This window comes from the organism of the source record quoted next, unplaced genomic scaffold (genome assembly GCF_019419815.1).
Source record: "Pyrus x bretschneideri cultivar Hongxiangsu unplaced genomic scaffold, Pyrus_bretschneideri_v1 Contig8, whole genome shotgun sequence".
Classification (NCBI taxonomy): Eukaryota; Viridiplantae; Streptophyta; class Magnoliopsida; order Rosales; family Rosaceae; genus Pyrus; species Pyrus x bretschneideri.
The window spans coordinates 10,845,344-10,859,414 of NW_025999820.1; the positions used below are offsets into that span (position 1 = coordinate 10,845,344).

At 37.9% G+C, this 14,071-nt stretch overlaps 3 protein-coding genes across 3 annotated transcripts; 1 reads left to right on the forward strand and 2 right to left on the reverse strand.

Annotated features, from left to right (window-relative positions):
- Positions 1 to 4: 4 nt before the first annotated feature.
- LOC103951899 (pentatricopeptide repeat-containing protein At1g09190) lies at positions 5 to 3,065 on the reverse strand. Its single transcript, XM_009363382.3, has one exon. It carries the CDS (start codon positions 1,498 to 1,500, stop codon positions 46 to 48), a length of 1,455 nt encoding a protein of 484 aa, XP_009361657.2. The 5' UTR covers positions 1,501 to 3,065; the 3' UTR covers positions 5 to 45.
- Positions 3,066 to 6,804: 3,739 nt separating this feature from the next.
- LOC103951897 (mitogen-activated protein kinase kinase 2) lies at positions 6,805 to 10,154 on the forward strand. The gene is made up of 9 exons (XM_009363380.3): positions 6,805 to 7,082; positions 7,187 to 7,271; positions 7,497 to 7,631; positions 8,225 to 8,449; positions 8,555 to 8,737; positions 8,838 to 9,061; positions 9,521 to 9,566; positions 9,677 to 9,775; positions 9,860 to 10,154. The coding sequence occupies exons 1-8, from the start codon at positions 7,006 to 7,008 to the stop codon at positions 9,764 to 9,766; spliced, it is 1,065 nt and encodes a 354-aa protein (XP_009361655.1). The 5' UTR covers positions 6,805 to 7,005; the 3' UTR covers positions 9,767 to 9,775; positions 9,860 to 10,154.
- Positions 10,155 to 10,549: 395 nt separating this feature from the next.
- Positions 10,550 to 13,411, reverse strand: LOC103951896 (protein phosphatase 2C 77). The gene is made up of 4 exons (XM_009363378.2): positions 12,004 to 13,411; positions 11,516 to 11,890; positions 11,275 to 11,380; positions 10,550 to 11,186 (listed from the first exon to the last, which is right to left on the reverse strand). Exons 1-4 carry the CDS (start codon positions 12,526 to 12,528, stop codon positions 10,852 to 10,854), a joined length of 1,341 nt encoding a protein of 446 aa, XP_009361653.2. The 5' UTR covers positions 12,529 to 13,411; the 3' UTR covers positions 10,550 to 10,851.
- Between the last annotated feature and the right edge of the window lie 660 nt (positions 13,412 to 14,071).

Genomic DNA, 14,071 nt, shown 5'->3' on the forward strand with positions numbered 1-14,071 from the left:
GTCGAAAAATGAAGGTTACATCTTCACTGAACTTAAAATTCATGACTACTCAATTGCACTCTGCCCTGGTGCTTTTATGATGCAGTTTTCCCTCATCAAATCTCTAACTTTCTCAACTTCGTCCCACCTGCCTTCTTCTGCATAAATATTTGACAGCAACACATAATTACCTGAATTCCATGGTTCGATATTGATAAGCTCTTTAGCTGCGAGTTCCGCGAGCTCTACTTCACCGTGACTAGAGCAAGCACCTAGCAGTGCACCCCATAAAGCAGCATTCGGTTTCGTAGGCATACTCTTAATCAGGTCATGAGCCTCCCTCACCTGTCCGCTTCGCCCGAGAACATCAACCATACATCCATAATGCTCTAGTTTTGGCTCAATTTGGTGAGTCTCAATCATTGAAGCAAACAAATCCTTTCCCTTTTCCACCAAGCCTGCATGAGCACAACATGTTAAAACCCCAACAAATGTTGCATCATTAGGTCTCTCGCCCTTGCTTATCATCTTCTCGAACAAGCTGATCCCAAGTTCACCTTTCCCATTAAAAGCATATCCCGAAATCAGAGTGTTCAAGGAAACAACGTTTTTGCAAGGCATTTGGTCGAAAACACTACAAGCAGCATCCAAGTCTCCACATTTAAAATAAAAGTTTATAAGTGAATTCCCTACAGATACAACTTCTTGCAGAAGTCCTTTAGAATCCGTATAAGAGTGTATCCATTTCCCAACTTCAACAGCTTCCAAATGAGCACACGCAGGCAAAACCGAAACCACAGTCACTTCATCTGGTTCAAAACTCTGATCAAGCATCTCACGAAAAAGTTCCAAAGCCTCACTATCTCGCCCACTATGCGCTAAGCAAGAAATCATCGAGTTCCAAGAAACAACATTCCGTTCACCCATCTGCTTAAACAAACACAATCCCTTATCGACATCACCTGTCTTGCAAAACCCACGAACCATCAAATTCCAAACGATGATATCTCTCTGAGACAAAGCATCAAACACCTTCTCAGCATCCCCCATTCTCCCACAAGTTACATAAAGCTCAATAACTCCAATCCTAATCGAACTAAACCATTCAAACCCAACTCTTAGAATCTGTCCATGGACGCACTGGCCTAGTCTGTAATCGCAAATGTTCGAGCATGACTTGAGCAACGGCGCGTAAGTGTACTCGTCGGGGCGGATCATCTGGTATTTCATGAGAGAGAAAATGTATAGGGATTGTTCGAAGGGTTTGCAGAGTGAGAATCCTTTGACCATGGAATTGAAGAGGAGGATGTTGGGGTTGTGGGTTTGATTGAAAATGCGATTTGCGTAGCTCATTTTGTTGAGTGACCAACAAACGGAGACGAAGTGGGCGAGGACTTGATTGACTTGGCCAAGGCCATGGCGGAGGAGGTGGGCGTGGATTTGGCGGAGATGGGTTCGGGTTTTGTGGCCATGGAGGAGGCGGAGGACTCGCTGCTCCGCCTCACGGCATGCTCTGCTCATGGTTGTAGAGTGGAGCTCAGGATTACCGGAGTGGGTGAAGGTCGAGAAGATGGGGAGTTGGCGGGAACGGTAGTTAAACGGTCACTGTAATTTAAAGGGTAATGAAGTTCTTTACCACTACTCAAAATGACGTAGTATATGAAATAGGCTTTTTAGTCAATATTGTTTTTGAGATTTACATAACTCATAACTTTAATCCTTGAGATTCAAAATCACCATCGATCATTTTGGTATTTATGTTAAAAAGCTTCGTTAAGTTAAGGGTATTTTTGTAAAATTAAGTTCTCCACTTCCTTTTTCACCCTTTTTCTCTCATCTCTCTCATCTTTTCTACCAAAGTTCTCATGTCTCTCGTCAATTCATCCTCGTGGGTTGATAGAGAAAAGGGAAAAAGTGATTAGGGTTTCTGAATTGGGGGTTTGGGTGACATAGAATCAATTTGAGTAGAATCAAGATTGAAAATCAGAAATCGGTACGAAATCTTTTCGAATTGATGAATTGCGAGGCAGTGAAGTTGACTGCCACATGGCAGACCATTTTCGCAGATTTGGGAAGGCTCCCAAATATAGTGGTTGGTGTGCATGTTTACTGCTATCTTGTGGTGTGGAATAGTTTAAAGGTTTTGGCATCGAATAAGAGTAGGAAATATAAGAGGAAGTAGGGTCCTCTGGTTTTTGACATCTAACCTTTTTGCAACATTTTCTTCCTTTTGACAAGCTTATTGATTGAGTGCTTTCCATTCACATTTAATAAGCCTATTTTTTTGTTGAAGTTGTGCCTTCCATTCACATTCATAGTTGGAAAGAAACACCGAGGTATAATCTGTTTTGTGTTGTATTTTTTTTTTTTAATTGTAGATTTTGATAATGAAAGTGAAGTCCATTAAATTGGTTGATATTGTAGGTGGGGAGGGGCAGGGCATGGGAAGAGGGAGAGGCATAGTATCTAGCTCACAACCCACTCCACAAGTTCAAATGGTACATTCAGTAGCCCTTTAGTTTTTCTATTGTTTATTCTTTTCCTTTTTTTTTTCAACAATAACTTATGTAAATTGTGATAAAAGGAGTACGATTTGGATTTTATAGGGCGACTAAGTGTAAGGTATTATCATTTGGTTTTCAACAGGTACAAAATTGCATTGGTGTCACTTCCCAAGTAGTGCCACCACAATCACAACCTACCAACAAACGATACAAATCACCGGCAAAGAGAGGCAAGTCCTGGAAGCCTTGAGCATGGAGGGAGTTTGTAGTTTGGATATCATTATACAAATGGAAGAAAACGAGCTGCAACCATTTATTTTCTTCTTCTTTTTGAATTAGAACAGTTGGATATTGATTTTGTAGTTGAATATTTAGAGTTTGATATTGTTGTTAAACATGTGGGATATTGTTTTTTGATGTTGAACATTTGAACATACTTTGCTTTGGGATATTTTGCAAGTTACAATGCTAATCATGTTGAAAATTTCATATAATGGAACATGGTATTTCTTTTTTGTTGATTCTATTGATTTAGCCTTGTCTATGGATATACCATAGTTTGAACCATTCATTTCATTATATTCAAGTGTGCAAACTGTACAGTTTTTTTTCCAAAAATTCATGAAAGGGAAAAAGTCAAGTACCGTTTGCAATGATTTATTTGAGTTTGATGCCAAATCGTTTTTAATAATAGTTGAAGAGTTGATATCACTGCCAAAATTAGCAACATAGGGCTTTTTTATTTTTTATTTTTTTTTTTATAGAAATGAGAGAAAAAGGGTGAAAAAGCGTGTGGAGAATTTGATTTGACAAAAATACTCTCCATTTAACGGAGTTTTTTAACCTAAAGACCAAAATGATGAATGGTGGACAATCTCATAGACCACTTATATTGATTTTAAATCTCAAGGACCAAAGTTATGCGTTATGCAAATCTTATGGACCATTTTGGTTAAAAAGCCTAAGAAATAAGACTACGGGAATCTCTGTAAAAGAGGTGACAAATTAACTCATTGGGTTGATACGGGTATCATTAGAGCAACTCCACTCTTTAAAAAATAAGTTGGCCCAAAGTCCATTTAATCCACCCAAATGAATAGTAATTGACTGTAATGAACAGTAATTGACCAAGTGCATTTCCACACCTAAAAAAATGAGCTGGCAACAATTTAGTTATTTTGTATTAAATTTTTTTACAAAATAATAATTTTTTAAAAAAAAATTCATATAGGATTTTTAACCAATCTTGTCACACCACGTGTCATTATCCAAAAGTATAATGTGGAAGATGACGGTTAGGTATTTATAGAAATGTAGGGTAAGGTAGAAGATGATGGTTAGGTATTTATAGAAAAAATAATAATTTTTCGTTTTAATTTTTTCTGTATTTTTAAACAATTTTTATTAAGTAATTAATATGGACCGTTGGATTTCTAAAAGATTGAAATCCAATAGCCCAAAAGTGGACACGTGGTCAACGATAAGATTTCTGACATTTTTTAAAATGTTTTTTGGATGAAAAACCTGGATGGTTGATCTGGAAATCGAATGGTCCTGATTTCGCCATGTCATTGGCCGTTATATTTTGAATTCAAATTTTTTTGACCGTTGGAAATTCAACAGTCCAGAAAATTAGCCATTGGAAATCCAACAGCCAGCACCGCGCCACGTGACCCAAGTCTGACGTCCAGTTAGTGTGCCTACAACGTGGGCCCCCCTTTGCGAGCTGTCAGGAACGCGTGTGTGTTTCCCACGCTTCAGCCACAAAAAAAACTCGGCCTGCGGCTGACGTTAGATGGGCTGGGCTGGGGTGGACTTTGGGCCAACCTATTGGGCAAGGTGGAGTGGGTTTTTAATTAGGGGACTAGGCTGTTTTGGGGGACTTTGGACCAACCTATTTGGATGGGGTGGAGTTGCTCTTAAGACCCATTTAATTCGATTTCACCTTATACCATCATCACTACTACTAATCTCATCTCTAGATTGGGTAATACCAAATTAAACAGGTCTTAACGGTTATCTACCCAATAGGTTGATTCGCCACCTTTGAAGATTGAAAAGCTAAATATGCGATGAGATATGTAGATTCCTTAAAAACCTAACCCATGGCAAAACACTTAAGTTTCATGAGCATCACCATTCTCTTCAAAAAGGCATGTCATAAGGCAATTCGTAAAGCTGTATCCTTGATACTCGATTCGCATGCTTTTTATTTTGATCTTCGATTCATTCTGTCATTTGATATATATCAAAACAACGACAACATCTCATATTCCTCTAGCACAGTCTTCTGTACCGTAGTCAAACTACCATTCAACATCCAAATTATGGTATATGTATGATCGAGTTTAATTTATTATAGTATAATACGACGTACCAAACGAGTCATAACTTGGTGAAGTTCATCATCTTTTGCATCTAGTGCCCTCATAGTTTCTCTTCTATTTATACACATGACATGATCTTCTTTGTTGATAACATATACCAATCATTATCTTCTTGTGCCGAAATATCTTTTTATCCTTATCCAAAAAAAAAGAAAAAAGGACGGTGACAACTAAAACGGTGTCCTGTACTGTCTTCTATGGTAAACACTAACAGAAAATAAAAAGTAAGGCACACAAAGACAAGACATCAATTTTCCTATGTGCCACGGTTAATGCTGAATCCTGTTAGCTACAATCGTCGTTTATGCATGCATGAATAGTATTTACATTTGTTGATGTGTTGATTATACGTGCTTAGATAGTAAATTATACTGTTTTAAAGACAGTTCACTATTTCAATTAATCTTTAAACGTTTAAAAAGTAAGAACTAATGTCTAAACTTGCTTTAGACGTCTAGGCTCTAGGTCCCCGCATGCCTACCAACTATCACCTAACGCCTTTTGGAGTCTTAATATTTGTTAGACAAATTGTGAAGGCTGCCTATGCATGAAAGTTAGTTAGAATTTGTTAACGACAATCATTCAAGCACCCTTAAATAGTTAATTACACTGTTAACGAGTTGTGAAACCTACTTCCGTCAACAACATATAATTATTTACATGCGCTAGTTGTAGATGAAAATGGTACGTTGCTGTGAGTTGGTGACGATATATTTGTGTCATGAATGACATACTAATCCTACATAATTTAGCAAAATCGAAGCTGTGAGAGTGATTGGAAGTCGTAGAGTATATGGATCCCGTTTGTATTTGTGGCCTCACGATTAACCAACTAACAAGCAACTATTCAAAGCAAAGTGTGAACCAAAAGATCTGTCAACAATTTTCAAGCCCATTTTCAAGCAGTCAATCATGTGAATTAGTGCGTCTAAATTTTATGTATAACCTCATTTCACACTTCACACGTGCCTTGACTTTTCCTTTTCCTTTTTCATCTTTTCAATAAAATAGATATTATGCAACCTCTTCGTTGAGATGAAAAGATTTTTCAGTGTATTCGAAACAGGAAGTGTTACGCAAAATGTTATTATATAAGTGGTGGAATACTTAAAAAATAAAACTTGCATTCACTTTTATAATGACCTGCAGTACACCATTTCGTATTTCAAGCGCATTGAAATTTTTCCAATAGAAATGGCTTATTAGACCAGAGCAGTGTTCATGTCTCATGTACGTAATTTGAGTTCGTACACTTAATTTTGTTTATGTAATTTATATTCTAATTTAAGCTGTAAAAAAAAAAAAAAATTGAATTGCTTGACAAGAATTATATAAATTATTGTATTTATTATTTTGACTATTGTTCAAGTGTTTACAATTTTTTTTTTTTTTGTCAATGTTCAAGAGTTCAGATTAGTCATATGAATACATAACATGTGGTACAATTGTATAAGATCGAGTTTCAAACTTTCCGTCTTATAAAAATCAGGAGCATCTAACCCGTGCACTCCAACTTTCAGTTTCCTTCCTCTACCTCTGTATATCATGCGTACAAGAAAAATACATTCAAGTCAAAATCAAGAATTTAACAATTGAAGGTAGAAACTTACGTTGTTTTTTTATTTTTGTATATATCAATATTCTTACGCTAGGAAAAAGGAGAATGAACAACCTAATTTTGTATCAAATTCGTCATCTATGATATTTGAACCTAAGACAATTCACTTTCAAATGAAGAAGAATATTAACAGAATGTGGTACTAAGTGGCAAAAACTCACGTTTTAATCTAGAAAAAAAAAAAAAGGGGTTGAAGCGTATTAACAAAAAGTTGACGGTTCCATCTTCTTCCCCACCCATTTTGCAAAGGTTGTTTTGAGTGGGACGAGTCTCCGCCAACCTTCCAAAATTTCCCAACCAAAAGTGGAAGCTGGAAACACAGCACTATTACTAGTCCAAGTGGGGACCCACCTTATTTCCTTAATTACATATTAGTTAAATAAAACATTTTGTCGACATTCTGTAAATTCCAAGAGACTGACTTCAACTCAGAGACTGTGAAGACCAAACGCAGAAGCACCAGAAGAAGTGCTTCGAAGAAGAACAATAAGCAAAAACAAGAAAAGCTCACATAGTCATGAAGACAGGAAGCTTAGGACCCAACCTCAAGCTCACTCTCCCTCCTCCTGATGAAGTTTTCATCTCGAAGTTCTTGTAACTCTCTCTCTCTCTCTCTCTCTCTCTCTCTCTCTCTCTAGATATGTGTGTGTATACGTGTATATATACATATGTATATTACGAGTTTTGTGGTATGGCAGGACTCAAAGCGGCACGTTTAAGGATGGCGATCTCCTGGTTAATAAACAAGGGGTTCGGATCGTTTCTCATAGAGAAGTTGAATTTGTAAGATTTTTCTCAGAAGATTTCTGTTCAATTTTGTGAAATGTAAAGATTGAATCTTTGAAGTGAATTGGGTTAAATTTTGCCAATTTGGTGAGCATTGTTGTGATTAGAAAATGGGGTTTGCTTATTACTCAAGGTTATGCACTGTGATGTTGTGAATATATAAGAAAGAAAGGTTTTTGATGTGTTTTTGTTTTGGTTGTGAATGTGAATGCAAATGCTCAGCCGCCACCTATTCAAGCATCAGACAACCAGATGATTTTAGCCGACCTCGATGCGATTAAAGTTATTGGCAAGGGAAATGGTGGGGTTGTGCAATTGGTTCAGCACAAATGGACTCACCAGTTTTTTGCATTAAAGGTATGGCGGAAGGCCCATAATTTTCATATTATTTGTTCATGTTTTCCCAAGTCGAGTAACTCCTTGTGTAGCGTAGAAGGTTGGGCTCGTTTTTTGGAGGTATGATCAATACCGTGTTGTGCCTTAGCACCATTTTAATTTTCCAAATATTTGTGTGCGCTGTCTGTTGTGAGGATGTGCGACTCTTTGTGAGGATGTGAAGGTAAACGAGTCACACATCGGTGAAAGGAGAAACCTTGCAAGGTATTATAAGAGTTTGGGCTAACCTCAACTTTCTTCATGTGTTAGCCTAAAGATGGATTTCCAAAAGTTATGCTGTAAGCTGCAATCGTGTTTGAATCTTGAGATGAGTAAAGTCGAGTAGTAGAGGTCTCTTGATGAGCTATTTCAAAATTCTTACTATTTCAGGAACTTCTTTGAGTTAAGATTCCTTAATTATAAACACCACTCCTTACATGTTTGAAATTCACACTGTTAGAATTATCTTCAGGCTTTTGTAGATTGTAGAGATATCCACCGATATGCCTTCGATTGGATATTTCTGCATATCGTGTTGTTTGCTTTATGTTGTCCTTGCGTTATCCCAATTTCAGGTAATTCAGATGAACATTGAAGAGTCTATCCGCAAGCAGATTGTACAGGAATTGAAAATTAATCAATCATCACAATGTCCAAACATTGTTGTATGTTACCAGTCCTTCTACGATAATGGTACCATTTCAATCATCCTAGAGTACATGGATGGTGGGTCTTTGGCAAATCTTCTGAAGAAGGTCAAAACGATTCCAGAGTTTTATCTTGCTGCCATTTGTAAGCAGGCAAGTTACTTCACCTTGATGTATGAGACCTGAAACTCTCTGCCTTTCGTACTTTGATAAATACTAATTATAACGTGTTGTTTTCTCCATTTCTTGTTGATGCAGGTGCTGCAGGGTTTGTGCTATCTTCATCATGAAAAGCACATCATCCATCGGGACTTCAAACCTTCCAATTTGTTAATCAATCATAGAGGAGAAGTTAAGATAACGGACTTTGGTGTGAGTGCAATAAAGGCAAGCACGTCCGAACAGGCAAATACTTTCATTGGCACATACAACTATATGTCGGTGAGTAACTTACTTATTATTGTATACAAGCATCATGTTTTCTTGTTCAGGGCTCTTGAGGTGCAGGCACTAACTGTTTCTGTTAAAATTTGTTTTGCAGCCAGAGAGAATCGCTTGTCGCAGTTATAGCTACAAAAGTGACATTTGGAGCCTGGGGTTAGTACTGCTCGAGTGTGCAACAGGTCAATTCCCATATGTACCACCTGATCAAAGTGAAGCATGGTTTAACTTTTTTGAGCTTATGAGTGCCATCGTTGACGGACCAGCACCTTGTGCCCCTTCCGATCAATTTTCTCTGGAGTTCTGCTCATTTATTTCTGCATGGTAAAGCTTAATTTTTCCGCTCGTATTAAGTTTGTGATATTCTAAAATTAAATATTTTATGTTATTTCTCACTTGTAATTTTTGGTTAACGATTCTCACTTGTAAAATACTAGTCCTCATCTTCCTATCCAATGGTTTACGCCTGTAATAGCAATTTTGAACCAACTGTATTCTCTAAGGTTGTATTAGTTAAATTTCATTTGCCATTTGTTATTTTTCGGTCATTTCTGTCCATCCCCAAAAGGACTGAACCATCGAACCACAAGAAACTTGGGTTTCCTTCGAATTCTCTTTGCGTGATTGAGTTTCTGCTCATTGCGTTGTCTGTTGATGAAGTTGCTGTTTTAACTTTGTTGATGTTCATTTATTTTTTTCCCGTTTATCTCGAATGTTTATCCTTTTATGTTCTTGCTCTTTGAGGTTACTAACCCTACCTTGGGGATCTTTTCTTTATCTCAGTGTACAGAAAGATCCGAAGGATAGACCGTCAGCTCAAGATCTCCTGGTACGGCCCATGAAACCCTTTGTCCCAGTTTCTTCTTCCTTGTACAAGTTTGCTGGATTTTGTGGATACCTTCAATCTGATTTGGTCTTTGTCTTTTGGTCTCATTTCAGAGACATCCTTTCATCAGCATGTACGATGACTTGCATATTGACCTTTCCTCTTACTTCGCTGAAGCAGGATCTCCCCTTGCAACATTTTAAAACTAGCTGGTATATTCACATCTGTATTTCGGTCCACATCTTGGATTCACTATTGAAACTGAAATTCGAAAATTCATTGCTTTTCTTTATTAGTGTAATTTGGTCTCGTGGATGAAGACAGTTGCGGAAATGAAGAATCACTGCTATGGCATGTCCTCGATAGTATTTTTTGGTTCTACAGAATTTCTTTTTGTATGGTGGATGAAAATTAAGCTTCTTTTCTTTGTTATGCCGTTTTCTGTTCAAATATTTATACTGTACTCATTTTTTTCTTGAAACTCCTTTACGTGAGATGTTTGAAGTTTCGTCTTGCTTACCAAGATTGAATTAGAACTGTAATCTAATGTATGCCTAGAGACCTTGTTCAACAAAAGATTGGATCGTAGAATGAGTCGTACTTTTTCCTGAAGTACTGGAAATGCTTCTTGTAACTTGTAAGTGACTGGTTTCTCCTCCTTGATAAGTCGATTCGACTGTACACTCCTATACCCAATTGTTGTATCAGCACACCAATGAAAGAAGTACACTTTGCATTCAACGCTGGAAAGCGAGCAACTTTCCATAAATTTGAGGTTTATGATTGTTGGGGGAAATTTGTTTGTTGTTCGTCAAATGCACTTGGAAATCTGTTCATCTGTCTAGTGTCGAAAGCATTTGTTCGTCTTTTACGATTGCAAATTCATTCATCTGTGTTATGTAATTTGCCTTCTGTGCAAGTAATTTCTTATGGATTGTGGTTTATGCGGTCGGATTGTTGGAGAGATTATCAAACAAGAAGGAAAGGAACATAGAAAAACACCATTGTAATTCCTTGGATTTGGGTGTTCATGTACAAATTAATAATATAGTAAGAACAACGCAAAGGAGGGCGAAAGAATTCTTAAACGCTATAGTTGTGGAGAGATTTTTCGCCATGATTGTCACATCGTCACGTGATTTTATCAACCTATCATTCACACAATTAACCACGTGGTGTGACGGTCACGCAAAAAATTTCTACGTGTCATCCAACCCAGGTGAAAAACTTAGGGTTGCGTCATTTTGGTGATTAAGATAAAATCTCTGATTACCAATTTTAATTCTAATTAGGGTTTTTTCTTAAACTTCCTTGTGGATTTCAAGTCTACTACTATAACAGTGATGTTGTCTTTGCTCCCCTTCTGCATGGCAAGCCTTGAGAGATAGTCTGCTGCAGATTGAGCAGCAGGATCAGCTCCCTCGCCCCGTTCCGTTGACATGGTATCGCCGTACTTCTTGTGCCACAGAAGGATCCGCCTTCGTGCAATGTCGCAGGCCTCCTGGTTTGTGATGAAATCCCACAACCCGTCGCTGGCAAGAATTAAGCACTCGTCTTCCTTTTCTCGAGAAACAAACACTACTTCTGGATCCGGTATAATCCACGGTTTCAAATATCGGTCCCCTGATTAGATTGAACATCTCCATCAGCATGAATAAAATCAAACTCAGACCATACATACAAGCACAAGATGAGTTTCCAAGGTTTGTACCAATGGATCTTGACGTTGCAAGAACACCGAAAACACGTGAACCATTCCACTGTATGACCTTGCCTCCTGCAGCCTCTATCCTTGCATATTCATCTTCTCTATCTGGCTAAAACCAGAACAAAACCTATTCAGTCTGTAAACTTAGGCACGAGCGGGATGATATATACGCGGTTGTACTTGAGATTTTGCGAGATGCGAAATGGATGAAATAATGGAAAACTACAAAAATTAAAGGCCTTACCTTGTGATCTACTGACAAAGGCACAGAAACTTTCCCTCTACACAATACTGCTCTTGAGTCGCCACAGTTTGCTACGATAATATGCGTTGGACAAATTACGGTGACTACAGCAGTTGATCCGGCGGTTTCAGGAGCCATAGGTTGGAGAAGGCCTCCTGGAGCTCCCCCAGAAGAAGCATCAGGTCTGCTGTCATACGTGCCTCTTGGAGCTCCTCCAATCTCAGCATCCACTTTAAAGAAACTATTCGAGAAGGCCTCCTTCCACCTTTCCGGCCAACCCTCCTCCCCATTGCTTCTGCCGCGTAAGCCTGTTTTCACAATTTCTAGCTCTTCGGCCAGTGCAGAGTGCAGGCGTTCGCGACAATAATTAGCAACCTGCAGAATTGAGAGAATCCAAGTTGAGTAATTCGACACGAGAAGTTCTTTGATCAATGCAAAAATGGAAATTCTATAGGAAAAAAATTCGAATTTCAGTTAAGCTATCATACCTGCCAACCTCCATGTCCATCATAAACACCAAAAAAATGGGCGGTTAAGTCATTTGGGCCTTGATTCATGCCATTCAAGACACTGTCATCCATTAGCATTTGAACCGGAACCTGCGAAAATTGCGGCACAACTGCAACGTCATCTTCCATCTCCGGTCTCCTTCCAATGATAGACGTGGAACCCCAAAGGGGTACGCGATCCAAATCGAAAACTCTCTGACTGCAGCTTGTTCCGCACATTTTCTTATCCCCACTGGCCGGAAAAAGCGAGGTGGACGCATCACAAGTACTCGATCCATCGCCAACGCGGTCACACGTTGGCCTAAACTTACTATATTTCGGACTTTCCCGATTCACGACTTCCGCTCCCCGGTTTTCGTCATGAGGACTATTGAAGAACAAAGGTGACGCGTTTGCTATTAGCTTGAGGCCAGTAATTTCCATCTGGGATTTTACTGCCGAATCCTCATGGATCAAACTGCCTAGCCTATATGGAACAGCAACTGCCTGAGCTAAATCCTCCATAGATTTAACCTTCACCTTCCAAACCCAACTTACAAAATTACCAGTGTTCAATTACTGCCTTCGGTAAAAATCAAATCTTTTGTGATCTATTTCAAAAACATGAACATTTAGAAATGGGAACTTGAAATTCCACAATATAAATAGAAAAACTTCAGAAAATCCTTTAACTTCTTCAAGTCTCTAGAGAACCAAAACCTTCCTTTTCTAACTTTTTACCGACCCACTGATCTCACAAAAAAAGAAGAAGAAAGCTTTGTCCTATTTCTAGCAAACAAAAGTCAGGAAAAGAAAAAGCCAAAGCAAATACAGAAAACCCCAGAAAGGAAAATGATTGAAAACTTCAGTTCCCTGGATCAAAGGCAACTCATATCAGCCTCTTGAAACTTGGATTTTCAATCTCTTGTGGAACTTTCATGTATATCTCAACCAAACCAACTTCAACTAACTTAAATCAAAAGCGGATGAAAAAGTTAAGCTGAGTCACCCAGCTACTTTACCTCATAACCCTCTCAACTATTAATTCTCACCTCGGCACATAAGTGATTAAGAACGTTTATTCTTGCACCGAACAATTTTGGAAACATATCAGAAAATAGTAGACACAAGAAACAAAGGTGTTTGATGGTGAGTTTGCTCACTCAACTATATTATTCTCCGCTTTGTAATCACTTGTAGCTTAAGCGATTAAGAGCGTTTAATTTGCCGAACGGTTCTGGAAACAGATCAGAAAACAGTATGACAGAAGATACAAAATGTGTTCTGAGGGGTTTGCCCAGAGTTTTCAAAACTGTGCATGCAGATTTTAGGTGGGAAGGGAAGAACAAGGAGAAAGTGGCTAAACGAAGAAGAAGCGTAAAGGGACGGTGTGCAAATGCATTGATGCAAGGTCTTGGATTTATATATAAATAACTTGAAAAATTATATTAAAAAAATGTTGGTAAAATTTGGAAAAGAGATACAAACACGTGTTCATGATATGTCAAAGAAGGGAATTAAACGAAGCAAGGCATCTATTAGTTACACACCCACGTAATCAATTTAATAAATAAAATAATATAAAATTGTCAAATAAATAAATACGTGGGCCTAAAATATCCCAAGGTTTAAGAATCATATCTTTAAAATGGTGATTTGTAAGACTACTTACCTAATAATTCATTATTATTAAATAGAGCAAACCATACAAGACCATCCCAAAGAATTCTTTTAAGCATATAACTATTTTGTTTGGAATTAGTTGGTTGAGCTCTTGAATTGAGTGGATCTTTTAATCATATTAAACTTTTTTCTTGCATAAGAGGAAGAGTTCCTTGTTTTAATAAAATGGTAGGCGAGATTTGAACAAATGCTCTCTTGCAACATTTGGAAGATTTGAAGTCACATGACAAGATTGAGTTTGTAACATCAACAAATTAAGGGCTAATTTGGTGAGATGGATATGGGTGGGCCTTAGAGATATGATTTGATTGTCAGATATTTGTAAGACATGACTTATAATCCATATATAAGAATAAGTTAGATAACTCACTCTATTGTAGACTCA

Coding starts and splice junctions, on each gene's coding strand:
- LOC103951899 (XM_009363382.3), bottom strand. CDS start 1,500: ATGAGCAGAGCATGCCGTGAGGCGGAGCAGCGAGTCCTCCGCCTCCTC.
- LOC103951897 (XM_009363380.3), top strand. CDS start 7,006: ATGAAGACAGGAAGCTTAGGACCCAACCTCAAGCTCACTCTCCCTCCT. Junction 8,450..8,554: donor TTGCTGCCATTTGTAAGCAG/GCAAGTTACTTC, acceptor TTGTTGATGCAG/GTGCTGCAGGGTTTGTGCTA. Junction 8,738..8,837: donor GCACATACAACTATATGTCG/GTGAGTAACTTA, acceptor TTTGTTTTGCAG/CCAGAGAGAATCGCTTGTCG.
- LOC103951896 (XM_009363378.2), bottom strand. CDS start 12,528: ATGGAGGATTTAGCTCAGGCAGTTGCTGTTCCATATAGGCTAGGCAGT. Junction 11,891..12,003: donor ATGGACATGGAGGTTGGCAG/GTATGATAGCTT, acceptor TCAATTCTGCAG/GTTGCTAATTATTGTCGCGA. Junction 11,381..11,515: donor CTTTGTCAGTAGATCACAAG/GTAAGGCCTTTA, acceptor TTCTGGTTTTAG/CCAGATAGAGAAGATGAATA.